The following is a 13,990-nucleotide window of genomic DNA, read 5'->3' on the forward strand; positions in this document are numbered from 1 at the left end:
GCAAGGATCCTGCCTGATTTGTTGGATCAGCAGTTTTATGACAAAGACAAAAAATGAGGGTGACAAGGGTCATCCTTGCCATGTTCCATTGCTTATAAGAAAGTTGGGGGGAAAGGGTTTCCTTCACTTTTATTCTAACATGCAGTGTTGAGTAAGGAGAGATAATGACATTCATTAAAGCATCTGGAAAACCAAATTTCAACACTCTAATTAGGTAACACCAATTTACATCTTCTTGGCATGCAGAGATGGACAATGGGTGTCTTGGTAAGTTTTACATAATGTATGCCAGCATATAATGTGAACCCTTTGTTCCAGAGTGGCATTTAAATATGTGATCCTCTAATCACCCATGTAATTTACTACAATATTCAATATTGCTGTGTGTTATGGCAGTCATGCCTACAGTTCCTGTCATCTATGCCTTTATGCACCACACTATTTTGACATTTTGCAGGAATGATTGTACATAGTTAAAGGGGCTTTGATTTTAATGCCCCATCTTCACGATACACCATCAATACCAGATTGGTGGAGGTCCAACTCTCAACACTCTAATATGCCTCTTTCGGCAAGGTTGTTGAGCACTTGAAAGCCCAGGCATTGCCTTAGTTTGGAAAGTCCCAGAAAAAAAGTTAAAGAAGTCTTCCTCCTTGTGAACATATACCAAAATGATTTTTTTAATTACTCAGCATTACATATTCCCTATATAGTACATGGAGAAAGACTTGCTAGTAATACAATCAATTGTGGAATAACTCAAAGTGCCATAATTCCCTGTAAATAAAAGCACCAAAAATCTGATTTGCCAGGTTAACCAAGTACACTTGTGGTGAGCCCCCGGTGTGATGTTATATCGGAGGATCGGTCACTCGCTAGGTGGTCAGGTGTGACTCCATGCCGAAGGGGGATGGCTGAGATACAGCTGGACCTTGGAATGTTATCTCATGACGCCAGTGCCTGGTGGGCACACAGGTGTGATGCCACGCCTGCTTTTATTTGTGAAGGCCGGTTGTACCCTTTTTCCCTGTGGTCAGTGTCCTGCCGGGTTGCTACTGGGTCCCTTGAGTTAGAGTGTTCACAGATGGCCAGAGTGGTGTAGTGACCCTCCCGGACTATAGGAACCGCCACCCACAGAAAGGGGAAGTGTCCCAAGGTTGCGGTGTGTGCAGTGTCGGTGGATAGCGAATAATCACAGAGTCTTTATCGTAAGAAGGCTGGTTTACTAATTGCAAATATGCATCAGGTAATACAGAGGTAACGGTATGAGGTTTCTCTGGATAAAGCACTGGATAACACACTTGACAATATTTCAGAATAAATACTGGACAACACAGCAATCTGATCTGTAGTAGAAGTGCAATGTAGGATATAGACATGTTGACTAGGTAGTGCTGAGTAGTACGAATAAACAAAGTAGTAGAGAGGAGGATGCCGTGAGAGTCTCAACCCATGTAGTACTGTGCTCTGCCGGGATGTTGGAGGATGAGGTAGAATACTTAGAAGAAGAAGAAGCAGAAGAAGAAAACACCTGTGCCCGTGTATTGACCTTTAATTAGTCTTCACACCACCGTATGCCCACTAGACTCGGCTGAACCTTCCTAGAGGGTGACACAGGCCCCAGACCTTGTTACCTGGGATGAGCGGAATGCTGATGGTTTCCTGTTGACACCCACGCTGCGAGATAGAGTTTATAGGCTTGTTGCAACTTTGCTCTATCTAGATCAGTTCCTAGCTCTTTGGCTTTCGTTGATACTGTCCTGCTCTGTGACACTCCTTGTCCTCAGCATGGGTTGAGGTTGTCTCTGGCTTGTCCTCTACTAAGAGGGGTTTAACAGTGCATAGTGCTGTGTAACGTTACTTGTAAGAAAGTTGTTGGAGATGTGCTGTCTTGCGTCCTTTCCATACGGGGTTCTGACTAAGACTGCACTACTCTTTCTGTCTCTCACATGACTCACTTCCTCCCAGCATGTAAGGTGTGCTGTAAGTGGGTGAAGAGTGCAACAGAAGAAATAAAGAGAGAGGTGTTAGGAGAGAAGAAAACAAGATTCCTACTGGTCTACAGATTCAGGTGACACATAGAAAAACAATAACCCTTTACATCCTTCAGCTGTGCAGCTTCCAAATACACACATATCATACAGCGACATCTAGTGGCCAACTTTAGTACTGCTTTCATCACCATAATAGTGCAATAAGTACAGACTTTTGCGAAGGGTGTATATAACCTTAACACGTGTGGTAGGACACCACACACTATACATCTGACACAATTTAACTTGTTTGTTGTAGAATTGACCAATATTGATAACAATAAAACAAACACCAATTATTTTCATTAAAAAAGTTTATTAAAAAAAAAGTTCATAAATATTTAGCAATACACTTTACACAATATAACCCTCGTTAAATTTGTTGTAATTCTCTTCAGTACATTAAAAATTAGTAATAAGTTTAGCACCAAAACTGTAATCCAGTTTTTTTCTGCATTACTATATGCATTTTCATAGTTGATCATACTGACATTTAGTGTAAAAGATTCTATTGTTATTATTAAGCTGTGATATACTGAATTGATGTAGTACCTTTACAGTGACACGTCAAATATTGTTATTTGTAAAGAACTGAGTTTATGTTTTAATTATGTAAAAGCAGTAAAAGAAGCACCTTAAAATATATTATAGTGAAGACAAGACATTGCCACAGTGTAGTCAAGGCAAAATACTAGCACCAATGAAATAAGCTGGCTAAAAACTGGATATCAAATCTGCCAAGTCCAGCTTTACAGTGGAAGGATGTCTGTAAGTACTGAATGCAGTCATTTTTACAATATGGTTGGATTTCACAGCAGGTGATAAAAACAGCAGTGCTGACATTTCCTTATGAGCACTTGAATCCAGCTGTCAGAAGTGCTAAGTAAAGACATGGATGGGAACCCTGGCTGGTAGAACACAAATGTTCTCTTTAGCCACCTCCATACAACACAAGTGAAGCAAGATGAGCCATAACATTTGTTTTGCACCATTTTCTGCTGCTCTCCCTGCTGAAATTACAAGTCTTCATGTGTTATTCTGAATGAAATAACCAGTTGTTCAGTTTTTTTTTTTCTTTTAGAAACAAATGACTTGTACGCATTGAAAACCGTTTTCTGCCCACCCTAATACTTAATTGGTAGAAAACTCTTCAAATATAAATATTCTGTTGTAAATGTCTGGATTTACTAAACACTTACAGCACTTGTAGACAGCACCTTTAATAAGCTTTAAATCTTCTTTGTATCCAGTATTTCTTACAGTCTTTGTCAATGTTATAGTTTTAATTTGGAGCAAGATCTGCAGCATTGCTTGCCATAGAATTTGTGGCCACATACTCCATGTTGGGGTACCAAATGACACCAGTTATAGTAATCTTTGCAGAACACATCTGAAAATAAATGAGGATGATACATATTAGTTAGTAATGCAAAAAAAGACATACAGTATGCCCATCCAGTTCAAACTATTATCCTATAGTGTTGATCCAGAGGAAGGAAAAAAAAAACAACAAAAAAAACTGAACATGAAAAATTTCACACATGGCAGGTCCTTCATCAACTGCCACTGCAGATTTAGTACCAAAACCAGAAGTGGATACAACAGGAAAGAGAAGTTCAAGTCCTCCCTTTATTTTCCATGCCTATATTTTCCATCCCATTTGAATCCACTTCAGGCTGTGGCACAAAAACTGCCATGGCAGTCTTCCAAACCACTGCCATGTATGAAACCAGCATGACTCCCTATCTGGCAATCAGAATAAATCCCTGGATCAACTACTCTTCTCCAGAATCCAATGACTATAATCTGTAATATTATCATACTCTAGAAAAGCATCCAATCGCTTTTGAGCTATGTTATTGATTTCACTGTGACCACTTTCTCTGTCAGAGAGTTCAATAGACTCACCACTCTTACAGTAAAGAATCCCTTTCTGTGCTGGTGTAGATGTAGAAGATGTCTCCTTGTTACAAATAGAATCCTGAGTATAAATAAATAATGGGAGAGAAGGTTGTACTGCCCACTGATATACTGCTACACAATACACTATGTGAGGTGTGACTAGTGATTTGTACACTGATAGAACGATCATTTTCATGTGCATCTATACCCTTTTTGATGCTCCCTATTTTCTTATTTACCTTGGCAGCAGCTGCCTGATACTAGTTGCTGTAATTCAATTAACTGTCAACCAAAAAGTGTTACTGAGGCCTTATTCACACGTTCAGTAATATTTTCTAGTCTTGAAACAACCCGCAAAAAATTACGGATTGGACATCCGTAGGACATCCGTATTTCCGTAAATCCGTTTTTACTACTGATTGCTTTATACAAGTTAATAAAGTTGAGTAGGTTTAAAAAAAAATAGCACCAGTTTGCCCAACCCCTAAAATAAGTCACATGATCACTTGTCAGCCTGTGGTTGCTTAGAAACAGAACAGGAATGCGGAAATACGGATGCCAAACATGTTGCAATCCGTAAACAATTGATTTCAATGAGAGGATCCGTAAAAAAATCTGGGTCCGCACTGGGTCAGCACTAGGACATGTCTTTTTTTCGCCATTGATTTTCATCCGTTTCATCTACTGACAGTGTGAATAGCCCAATAGACATCAATGTGCACTAACTCGCTTAGGGAAATACGGATCCGTAAATTACGGGACGTGTAAATAAGGCATAATGTTTCCCTTTTAGTATGTAGTCGCAGCTCAGATTCCCCCTGGCCCCCATGTGCAGAACCTCATCTGCCATTTCTCAACCCTAGCCTTGTAACACTGCATTGTCCTCGGTATTAATCGTTTTACACAAGTTAGTATCATCTGCAGAAATTAACACTTTACTGTGCAATCCATCTACAAGGTCATTAATAAATAGATTAAATATAATAGGGCCCAAAAGTGACCCCAGTGGTACCCCACTAGTAACAGTGACCCACTCAGAGTATGTACCATTAATAAACAACCTCTATTTCCTACCATTGTGCCAGTTATATAGCCACTAACATTTTCCCTCAGCCCAAGCATTCTCGTTTTATGTACCAATTTTATATGTGGCACAATATAAAATGCTTTGGAAATATCAAGATATCTGACATCCAGCAAGTTGCCCCAGTCCAATCTATAAAGTTATACAGTTATTCTTATTTAGACACTTCAGTATAGTATCTCTTAGAAAACTTAAATAATTACTACAGTATGTAATGGAAAATAAAGTAATCTTCCTGTAGTTCCAGGGTCACTTTAAACCCCTTTTTAAATACTGTTACCAAAATTTATAGGTGTCAGTCCAGGAAAACAGACCTTATCCCTATAACGTCCTTAAATATAAAGTAACTTAAGTCCTGTACAACACGGTAAGTAGTAAATATCATCTGGACATAGAGCAGAAGATTAACAATGCACCCCAGATGTATGCCATGGAGAAGGTGCAAGTTCTTACCTTCTCTGTGGTGTACATAGCCATAACCCTTGCTTGCTTGATGGGCGGGGTGGGGATTGCTGCAAGGCAGGGAGGAGGCGTGGCCTAATTTAACATGGTTCCAGAGCTGGACGACATTAACAAGAGGCATATAAATCTGGCTAGGAAAATGGAGGGTGGGGAGGTCGGGGATTGTTGGGGGGGGGGGGGGGGCATACATCCTCCAGAGATTAGAATTTTTTTAGGCATCGCAGCACTTGATCCTGGGTAAGACAGGTATCAAGTAATGGACAGTTTACCTTAGCCTTCTGCATTTTACCTGGCACTTTTAGTACTTTTAGTATAGTCACTTTTTCCTCATCACTCTCAATAATTCCCTAATTACTTTTTTTAAAACTATTTATATAATTAAAGAATATTTTAGGGCTTGTTTTAATCTTTGGCAAAAAGTTTCTTTGTCTCCAGATTTGCAGTTTTACCTGTTTTTTTATTTTTTTTATCTTGTTATTGTTTCTTCTCTGCCTTCCTGTATTAGAGGCCTACTTAGAGCCTTAGTTTATTAACTAATCTAGCTCCTCCCACTGCTCCCCTCCCAGGTTCACTGATAAGTCCCAGTTCCCTACATATTCGTCCCCTTCTATACTGAAGTCGCAGCCCCTCAACATCCCCACTCACCCCCAATCCCTAGTTTACTTTAAGAAAAAGACCTCCAAAGTAATATTTTCCAAAGTATCCACAATATGAACCCCCCAAACCACTTGTACCTTTGGATTGCTGCTTTTAATCCAAGATCTGTCCTGGGGTCCGTTCGGCAGTGGAAGCAGTTATTGTCCTAAAAAACAACTTTTAAACTTGGAGCCCGTGCCCAATGGGAGTATCTGTGCCCTAACTTTGCACCACCCCTCTGTCCCTCCTCCCCATCATTAGGAATGCCACTGAAACATTTTCTCCTGTCTGAACATTACATAGGTGTCTTAACAATCCAGCTCATGTGCCGGGCTGCCACAGGTGGAGAATAGGAGACAATCTGCCTGGAGCATTTCTAATGATCAGGTGGGCGGGGAGGAGGGACAGAGAGGGTGTGCCAGCCTAATGCATACACAATCTAGGCCATGGCCGTTGGGCACAGGACTGCGAGTTTCAAAGTTGTTTTTTAGGACAATAACTGCATTTCCTGCTGAACGGACCCCAGGACAGATCTTGGTTTAAAAGCAGCTATTCGAAGGTACAAGCCATTGGGGGGGGGGGGGGAGTCAGATTGTGGGTACAGAGTCGCTTTAAGGTGAATGTGTTATCAGAAAATGACTTATTGGTTAAATAATGTTTTGTTTTTTTTTTATTATTATTTTTATGTTAAAGCATATTTTTTAAGTATTTTTGGTGATTTTTTTCCCCCAATTTTCTATTTTACTATCTAAATTATAAAATAATCCTGAGATCTTGCAGTTTTCATTCTCACCACTGGGACTAAAACTAAGCTGAAACTTCCTGTTGTGTCTGTAGTGATAAGAGGAGGCTGCTGTAAAGTGATCTATACAGCATTGCAGCGACATGTGACACCAGTAAATAGAGGAGACAATAGAAGCTCTCTGAGGAATGACCTCCTCAAAGGTCACAGAGCACGCTCAGTAATGTTTCACATTCATCTCGAGGGGACAGACTGTTTATTGTCGTTGCTTAGTTTTCCACATGGTAATGAGTTACTGAATGTGTTACTGAGCCATTTCCATCTAACTGGTTTTAGTTCAATGGGAAGTACAATAAAAAATGATCAATAATTATTAAAGTGAATAACAGCCACCGCTTACCTTTTTTTTCAGGAGGACAGAATTCAGTGTTACAGGCCTGTGATGATATAGGTTTTTGATTAGCAAGACAGCTATTAGAAGGACGTCCATGGCTAAGACACTGTACTGTACGTTCCTGAATCCCTCCTCCACAACTTACTGAGCACTAAAAAAAAAAAAAAAAATTAACTGGCAAATTATGTATCTTTAAGATTCTCAGCAGCATTGTCTTTACAGCATCTTCCTTGCCAATAGTACCTATTTCGGCTGTATAATTCTATGAACTGGACCCTGGGCCATTCCTGCCAATAGGCCAAATAAATTTATTGCTCTGGCAACAGATGAGTCCCCAAGGGACAGCATGTTCCATGGAGTGGCCATATTTTATACTGTCTGCTACACACCACTGCCTTCACTGTCCCCATGACCTGCGAATAGCTAGTACAGCGTTGAGTCTTCTTGGGAATTATGCAACAAGTTCTTCACACCTGGATTAGGGGATCATCTGCCATTCTTCCTTGCAGATCCTCTCCAGTCCCCTCAGGTTGGATGGTGAACATTGGTGGACGGCAATTTTCAAAGCTCTCCAGAGATGCTCAATCGGGCTTAGGTCAGGGCTCTGGCTAGGCCATTCAAGAATGGTCACAGAGTTGTTCTGAAGCCACTGCTTTGTTGTTTGGGCTGTGTGCGTAGGGTCATTGTCTTATTTGAAGATGAACCTTTGGCCCAGTCTGAAGTCCAGAGCACTGTGGAAGAGGTTTTCATCCAGGATATCGCTGTACTTGGCCGCATTCATCTTTCCTTTAATTACAAAGAGAGAAACCTGTTTGGGTCTGTCAGTGATTTGATTCACCTTCCAACAGGACAATGACCCAAAGCAACACTCACTTAGTTTAAGGGGGGATGTTTAAATGTATTGGAGTGGCCTAGTCAAAGCCCAGACCTTAATCCAATTGAATCTGTGGTCTGACCTAAAGATTGCTGTTCACCAGTGGAAACCATCAAACTAGTGGGAGAAGTTTATTATTTCAAAGGCCTAGCAGAAATGGGCCTGGCTTGGCTTAAGAAAAGGATGAGAAGAAAAAAAGGCACAGCACCTCTTTATGTAGTAGGCCAGAAAAAGTATTACAGCTACAAGGCTTAATGGGTTCTGCTCACTTTTGTGAGTTGTGTCAGGCCACAACCACCAATATGCACATGTAGTCACAAACAAGAGAGCCGCAGCAGTAGGGCCAATACCACAACACTAGAATCAAAGAATATGCACAGAAAAAGTATACCTCTGTGCAGGCTGTCAGTGTGATTAGATTTATTGGTTTCTCAAGATAACACATTTCAAGGTGTTTTATATCATCTCTTCCTCAGATTCTATTGATCTAATGAAGAGGTTATATAACACTTTGAAACACGTTATCTTGAAGGACCAGAGGTATACTTTTTTCCACCCATATTATGGCTTGGGTTGTGACATTGTGCAAACTGTGGCAAAATTCTGTCATAAACTGGCAGGTGGTATAAAATTACACAGCAGTGTTTGAAGATACACTAAATGAATCATACAGCATAAACCACTATGAATATTTTATTGCGTTTTTAAACTGCCTTGTCTAAGTTTACATGCTCCAAGTTGCTGTTCTAACAAATGGCCTGTATGAAACTACACACAATATCCATAGAAACATTTTTTTTTTAACACAACACCGAACTGTGCAGAAAGTCATTTATTATGAGTTCAGAGAATCCCTAGTTCCAAGATATAATTTCTTTTCTGCGCATATGATCCAGCCATTAGTCTTTTTTAAGCTACAAGGGTGGAAGGATATCATTATTATGGACAATATTTTCAGGAGTATTGGGAAACAGCTCAATAAATATTAGGGATGTCAATGTTAGGCTACATTCACACGTCCATTTATTTTCAAGTATCCTCTATCTTTTTTTATCCACGATCGGCAAAAAATCATCCTTTGTGCATCCGTAGTGTGTTTCATATTGTAATCTGTTTTTTTTTTTTTGCAGATCTGCAAATAAAGTTGTAGTGAAAAATAAAGGGGGGGATAGCAAAAATGATGTCATAAGCGGACCCCCCCCCCCCCCCAAAAAAAAAAAAGTCACATGGTCGTCTAGGGGCCATTTTACAGTCATTTCTATCCTTACTGAGAGAAAAGTACAGGAGGAGCTTGATGTCATAAAAAATGGATCTGTGATATGGATGTTTTTTTGCGGATTGCAAAGTACTGTCCGCAAGTTTTGCACTCTCCATAGACTTCTATTGGGGTGTCCATTCCATAATTACGGACCGTATTACAACCTCTCCTATTTTTTTTTTGTCACGGATTGCGGATCCGCAAATTTACTGGATGTATGAATAGTTCCATTAAAATTAATGGATTGTAATGGATTCCGTGTTTCCTGGTCAGTGAAGAATACTGACGTTTGAATGTAGCCTTAATAATGTAGTAGCATACATACATTGGGATGACTGTATTCTTGATAGTAGGTTGTAATATTTCATTTCATATATGCCTACATGTAGTGGTCAATAATTTGCCTTTTTTATCTGTTATTAAATTAGCTTTAAGCGTAATAGGGTTATTCCACGGGCTGATGGGGGCCCGATCAATAATGTAAACGAGCGCCGATCTGCTAAATCGGCGCTTGTTTACTGGGCCTATTCCACGGCCCGATAATAGTTTAGTGAGGGCTTCAGGGACATTGTTACCGATGTCCTTGCAGCCCTTGTTTTAAACACCATACATTACCTACATATGTTGCAGGGCTTCTCCTGCGCTTCTTCCTCCAGGCCCGCGCGCAGCAGCAGCTTCGGTGCGGCCTGTCTGAGCTGACAGACCACTCAGCCAATCAGTGGCCAGGACCGCTGCGGCCAGTGATTGGCTGAACGGTCTGTCAGCTAAGACAGGCCACACCGAAGCTGCTGCTGCGCGCGGGATCGGGAGGACGAAGGAGTGCAGGAGAAGACCTGCAAAATGTTAACGTAATGTATAGAGCTTGTGAGATCCTCGGTCGCCCACCGTGCATCGTTATTCCACGCAGCGATGCATGGTTGGTGCCCGATGATTGGAGATTTTCACCTTAATAAACAATCAGCCGATTACATGATCATTGGCCGATCATTGTCTCTATTTCACGGAGCGATAACCAGCCGATTATCGTTCCGGCCGATTATCGCTCCGTGGAATAGGCCCCATAGGCAACACTGTCGGGATAATGCAGAATATTACAAATACATTACCTGAGACCATGGAGAAGAGTACCAGGCTCCTCGAGGATAAATGATCACAGGCTGGAATGGGTATCTTGGGCATTCAGGCTGTTGACAGACTTTTTCAAGGTCTAAATTTGGTTTTTCATGGTGTAAGCATTTTTTGGCAGATAAATCTTTAGATTTTCCCGAGACATGCTTTTCAACACACTGCAGTGTTCTTTTTTGAAAACCGATGCCACATGTAACAGAACACTAAAAAAAAATAAACGTTATAAGCAATGTATAAGAAATACCAAAAAGTAGAAAGCACTTAAGGGGACAATGATAGTTACACTGTAAATTAATCATACATACAGTATAGAGCATCAAAAATAGATCATATTACATATTAATGTATAGAAAGCCTTAATAAATCAGTTTCTGTTGAATATTGGTATATTTCATAATTGCATATAAATTGATGTTACACCCAGCTGCTTATTTCCATGTCTCTTTTAGGCTATATTCTCACTTACCTACATATTTGTGTTTAATCATTTACTTGCATTGATTTACATTACATCAAATTTGCCTTTACAACTTCAATAACTGTTGGCTGCCGGTTATCTCTTCTGTCAACCCCATCCCCATTTGGCACCTCAAACATTCTGACAGTCTAAACACAGCACACCAGATGGACATTGGAGTGACAGTCAAACAAACCCTATACAAGTCATCACTAGCACAGTCTTACCTTTGACCAGTTTGTCACCAACCATTGCAGCTCCTTGGATTTGCAGCGTTTAACCAAACAATTCTCTTGAGTTTTGGGCTTGAACTCAGATGTGCAGGCTGAATCATGAAGAATCTGTGCTCGGAGGGAAGGGTTAGTACTCTTGCAAACCACTGATCGCTTTCTCCAGCCTTTGCCACAGGTTCGGGAACACTGAAAACATGTAAAAATGCACCAAGTGGCATTATTTGTAACTCATTTTCATTGTGCAAAGTAAGTAAAGACTGCAAAAATGATAACAAAAGAGAAAATACACAATACATACCAATATGTCTCATTTTATTTAGCCTCAAAAATAATATTTAAATGCATGAACAAATTCACCTGAATTAATAATTTCATCATTATTGTCAATAAACTTAAAGGAAATATCTCATTACTTTAATGCTGTTTGAATCACAAGTCAATGGGGTGGTCCCTGGTGTTTTTTTCCCTTTCTCGCCAGCCTTAATTGATAGATCAATTTCTGTTTGGGTATAGGGAGAATGTGCAAATACACACTTGTGTAGATTGCCCACAGCAAGCAAATACAGCTCAACTTTCATTTTACCAGAACTGAAAGCTGGCCTGTGATTGGTTGCTGAGGGTAGGTTTGTGTACACCATTGTCACCATTTATGTTTGATAAATTTCCCCCCTATATCTCTATTTATCTACAAGCTACATTATAGCTATATGTTCACTAGCCTGACCACTGCTTTTAGAGCACAGTGGTGGTCAGTTACCAAGACAATTAGCTATTACCAACAGGAGGAAAAAATCAGCAGGAGAAGGAGGCAAGTTTGCTCTGACTGTATTCACAAAAATATTTAACACAAAGCCTTACAAGTTTAACCATAATAGAGGAGAATGATTTTCTCAACTTATTGGTATATATGATTATCTTTAAATGCCTTCCATTTTGTACATTCTTTTGCTAGAGATAGTATAAACAATTTCACATCATGCAGGAGCTGTATATTTAGTGCTAAAGAAAAGAATATATATATATATATATATATATATATATGGCTTTGGGATCTAGACTTTCTTGATCTCACAGCACAGGTAGTAATCCTAGGTTCTTATTTTATGGATCCAGAACAGAGCTGTAATACAGCACTATAGTTCCTCCAGTGCATAAATAACAGGGGAATAATTATACAGGTACATATATCTTTACTTTATTAGAAAGCGGGAAATTATTTCTATCCCACCTTTTAAAAATAAGTCATGTATCATATTTAGAAGAGTATTAAGTGGAAGAGTTCCAAAAGTGAAAAGAAAATAAATAAAATTTACAAAAACAAACAAAAAACACTACCTCTGACCAAGATCCAATACTCCATGCTGGTGGACAGTTCTGTGTGTTACATGCTTGCCGATGGACAGGTGGTGTTGTAGAACACAGTTTATTTGCCACAACTTCCATCTTGTAGTTTGCCTTCTGCTTGCAGTGAATTTGTCGAAACTGTTCCCCAGCCCCACATGTCTGACTGCATGTTGTCCAATTTCCCACAGACCAACTGAAATAACAAGTATAAAAGATTTTCTAACTTGACAAATACATGAATAAATTAACATATCCCTTATTAAAAAAAACAAAAACACATATCCAGATGTCCTAAAAGTCTGTTGTTCACAAGTCTAAGGGCCCTATTACATGGAGCGATAATCGTCTGAATCAGGCCAATTCGTTCGATTATTGCTCCATGTAATAGAGACAACGATCAGCCAATGAAGCGATTACCAGCTGATCGTTGGTTTAGGTCTTGGACCAAAAATTGTCAGGCGACCATGCATCACTATGTGTAATAGCAATGCAAGGCCGACGATTGCATGTATGTGATGCAATGTATGTGTGTGTGTCAGTCAGTTAGTGGTGTCTCAAGTGATTGTGCATAGTGGATAGATGGATGGATGATGGGCCTGCTATGGCTCTGTCGCCCAAGGGCTTGCAAAAACATGGAGCCGGCCCTGCCACCGCTACATAATGAACGGACAGAAACTCCTTTCACTGTGTAGTGTGGTGCCAAACAGCTGATTTACTGATTGGGCGTCGGCACCCCGCCTTCCAGTTACTGATGAGTTATCTTGTGAATAGCTCATCAGTACATTTTGCTGGACAACCCCATTTAAACGTTGTAAAATCAGGACACCCTGATCTGTATGTTGATCATACAATCTCATTTGTTTTGGGTTGGCCACAGGTCCTTTTTAATATGATTAGTTTTGAAGTGCCCCCCCCACCCTGAAAATAAAATATTGGTAATGTGAGGCCTTAGGAATTTACTTAGCCATTTATTATTTCTAGTGCAGGTCACAGACAAAACAATTTCATGGAAAAACATGGATTTATGTACTTCAAAACTGATATATTTGAATGACATGATATTGTAAAGTATCTGTATTTGCAGCACTGTGGCTCAGTGGTTAGTACTGTTGCCTTGCAGTGCTGGGGTTCACATCCCAACGCGGACAACATCTACAAGGTGTTTGGATGTTCTTACTGTGTTTGTGTGGGTTTTCTTAAGGGACTCTAGTTTCTTCCCACACTCCAAAAAACATAGAGATGGGTGAATTTGGAATATAGATTGTGAACGCTAATGGGACAGGGATCAATCTGAGGCTATGTGAAACACTGTGGAATAAGTTGCGCTATAAAAATAAAGGAAGTAGATGTCTGGTTGAGTAAATTCATATATTAACATATATCCAAAATATCATTCTAAGCAGAAGGGTCTTACAGCTGAGGTGTAAAAATGCATATTTAAAC

General features: G+C 39.8%; 1 protein-coding gene across 4 annotated transcripts in view; it reads right to left on the reverse strand.

Annotated features, from left to right (window-relative positions):
* Nucleotides 1-2,391: 2,391 nt before the first annotated feature.
* The window catches only part of ADAMTS16 (ADAM metallopeptidase with thrombospondin type 1 motif 16), a 137,802-nt gene continuing 126,203 nt past the window's right edge, over nucleotides 2,392-13,990 (reverse strand). For 2 of the 4 annotated variants that reach the window (XM_069958207.1, XM_069958204.1), the window contains 5 exons: nucleotides 12,539-12,740; nucleotides 11,198-11,389; nucleotides 10,492-10,716; nucleotides 7,260-7,404; nucleotides 2,392-3,423 (listed from right to left, as the gene is read on the reverse strand). In XM_069958207.1, coding sequence (XP_069814308.1) covers nucleotides 3,308-3,423; nucleotides 7,260-7,404; nucleotides 10,492-10,716; nucleotides 11,198-11,389; nucleotides 12,539-12,740 — 880 coding nt within the window. In that variant the 3' untranslated portion in view covers nucleotides 2,392-3,307. Of the gene's footprint in view, nucleotides 3,424-7,259; nucleotides 7,405-7,873; nucleotides 8,040-10,491; nucleotides 10,717-11,197; nucleotides 11,390-12,538; nucleotides 12,741-13,990 lie in introns of those variants that run through there. The other 2 variants (XM_069958205.1, XM_069958206.1) reach the window with 2 other exon arrangements.

This window comes from Dendropsophus ebraccatus, chromosome 2 (genome assembly GCF_027789765.1).
Source record: "Dendropsophus ebraccatus isolate aDenEbr1 chromosome 2, aDenEbr1.pat, whole genome shotgun sequence".
Classification (NCBI taxonomy): Eukaryota; Metazoa; Chordata; class Amphibia; order Anura; family Hylidae; genus Dendropsophus; species Dendropsophus ebraccatus.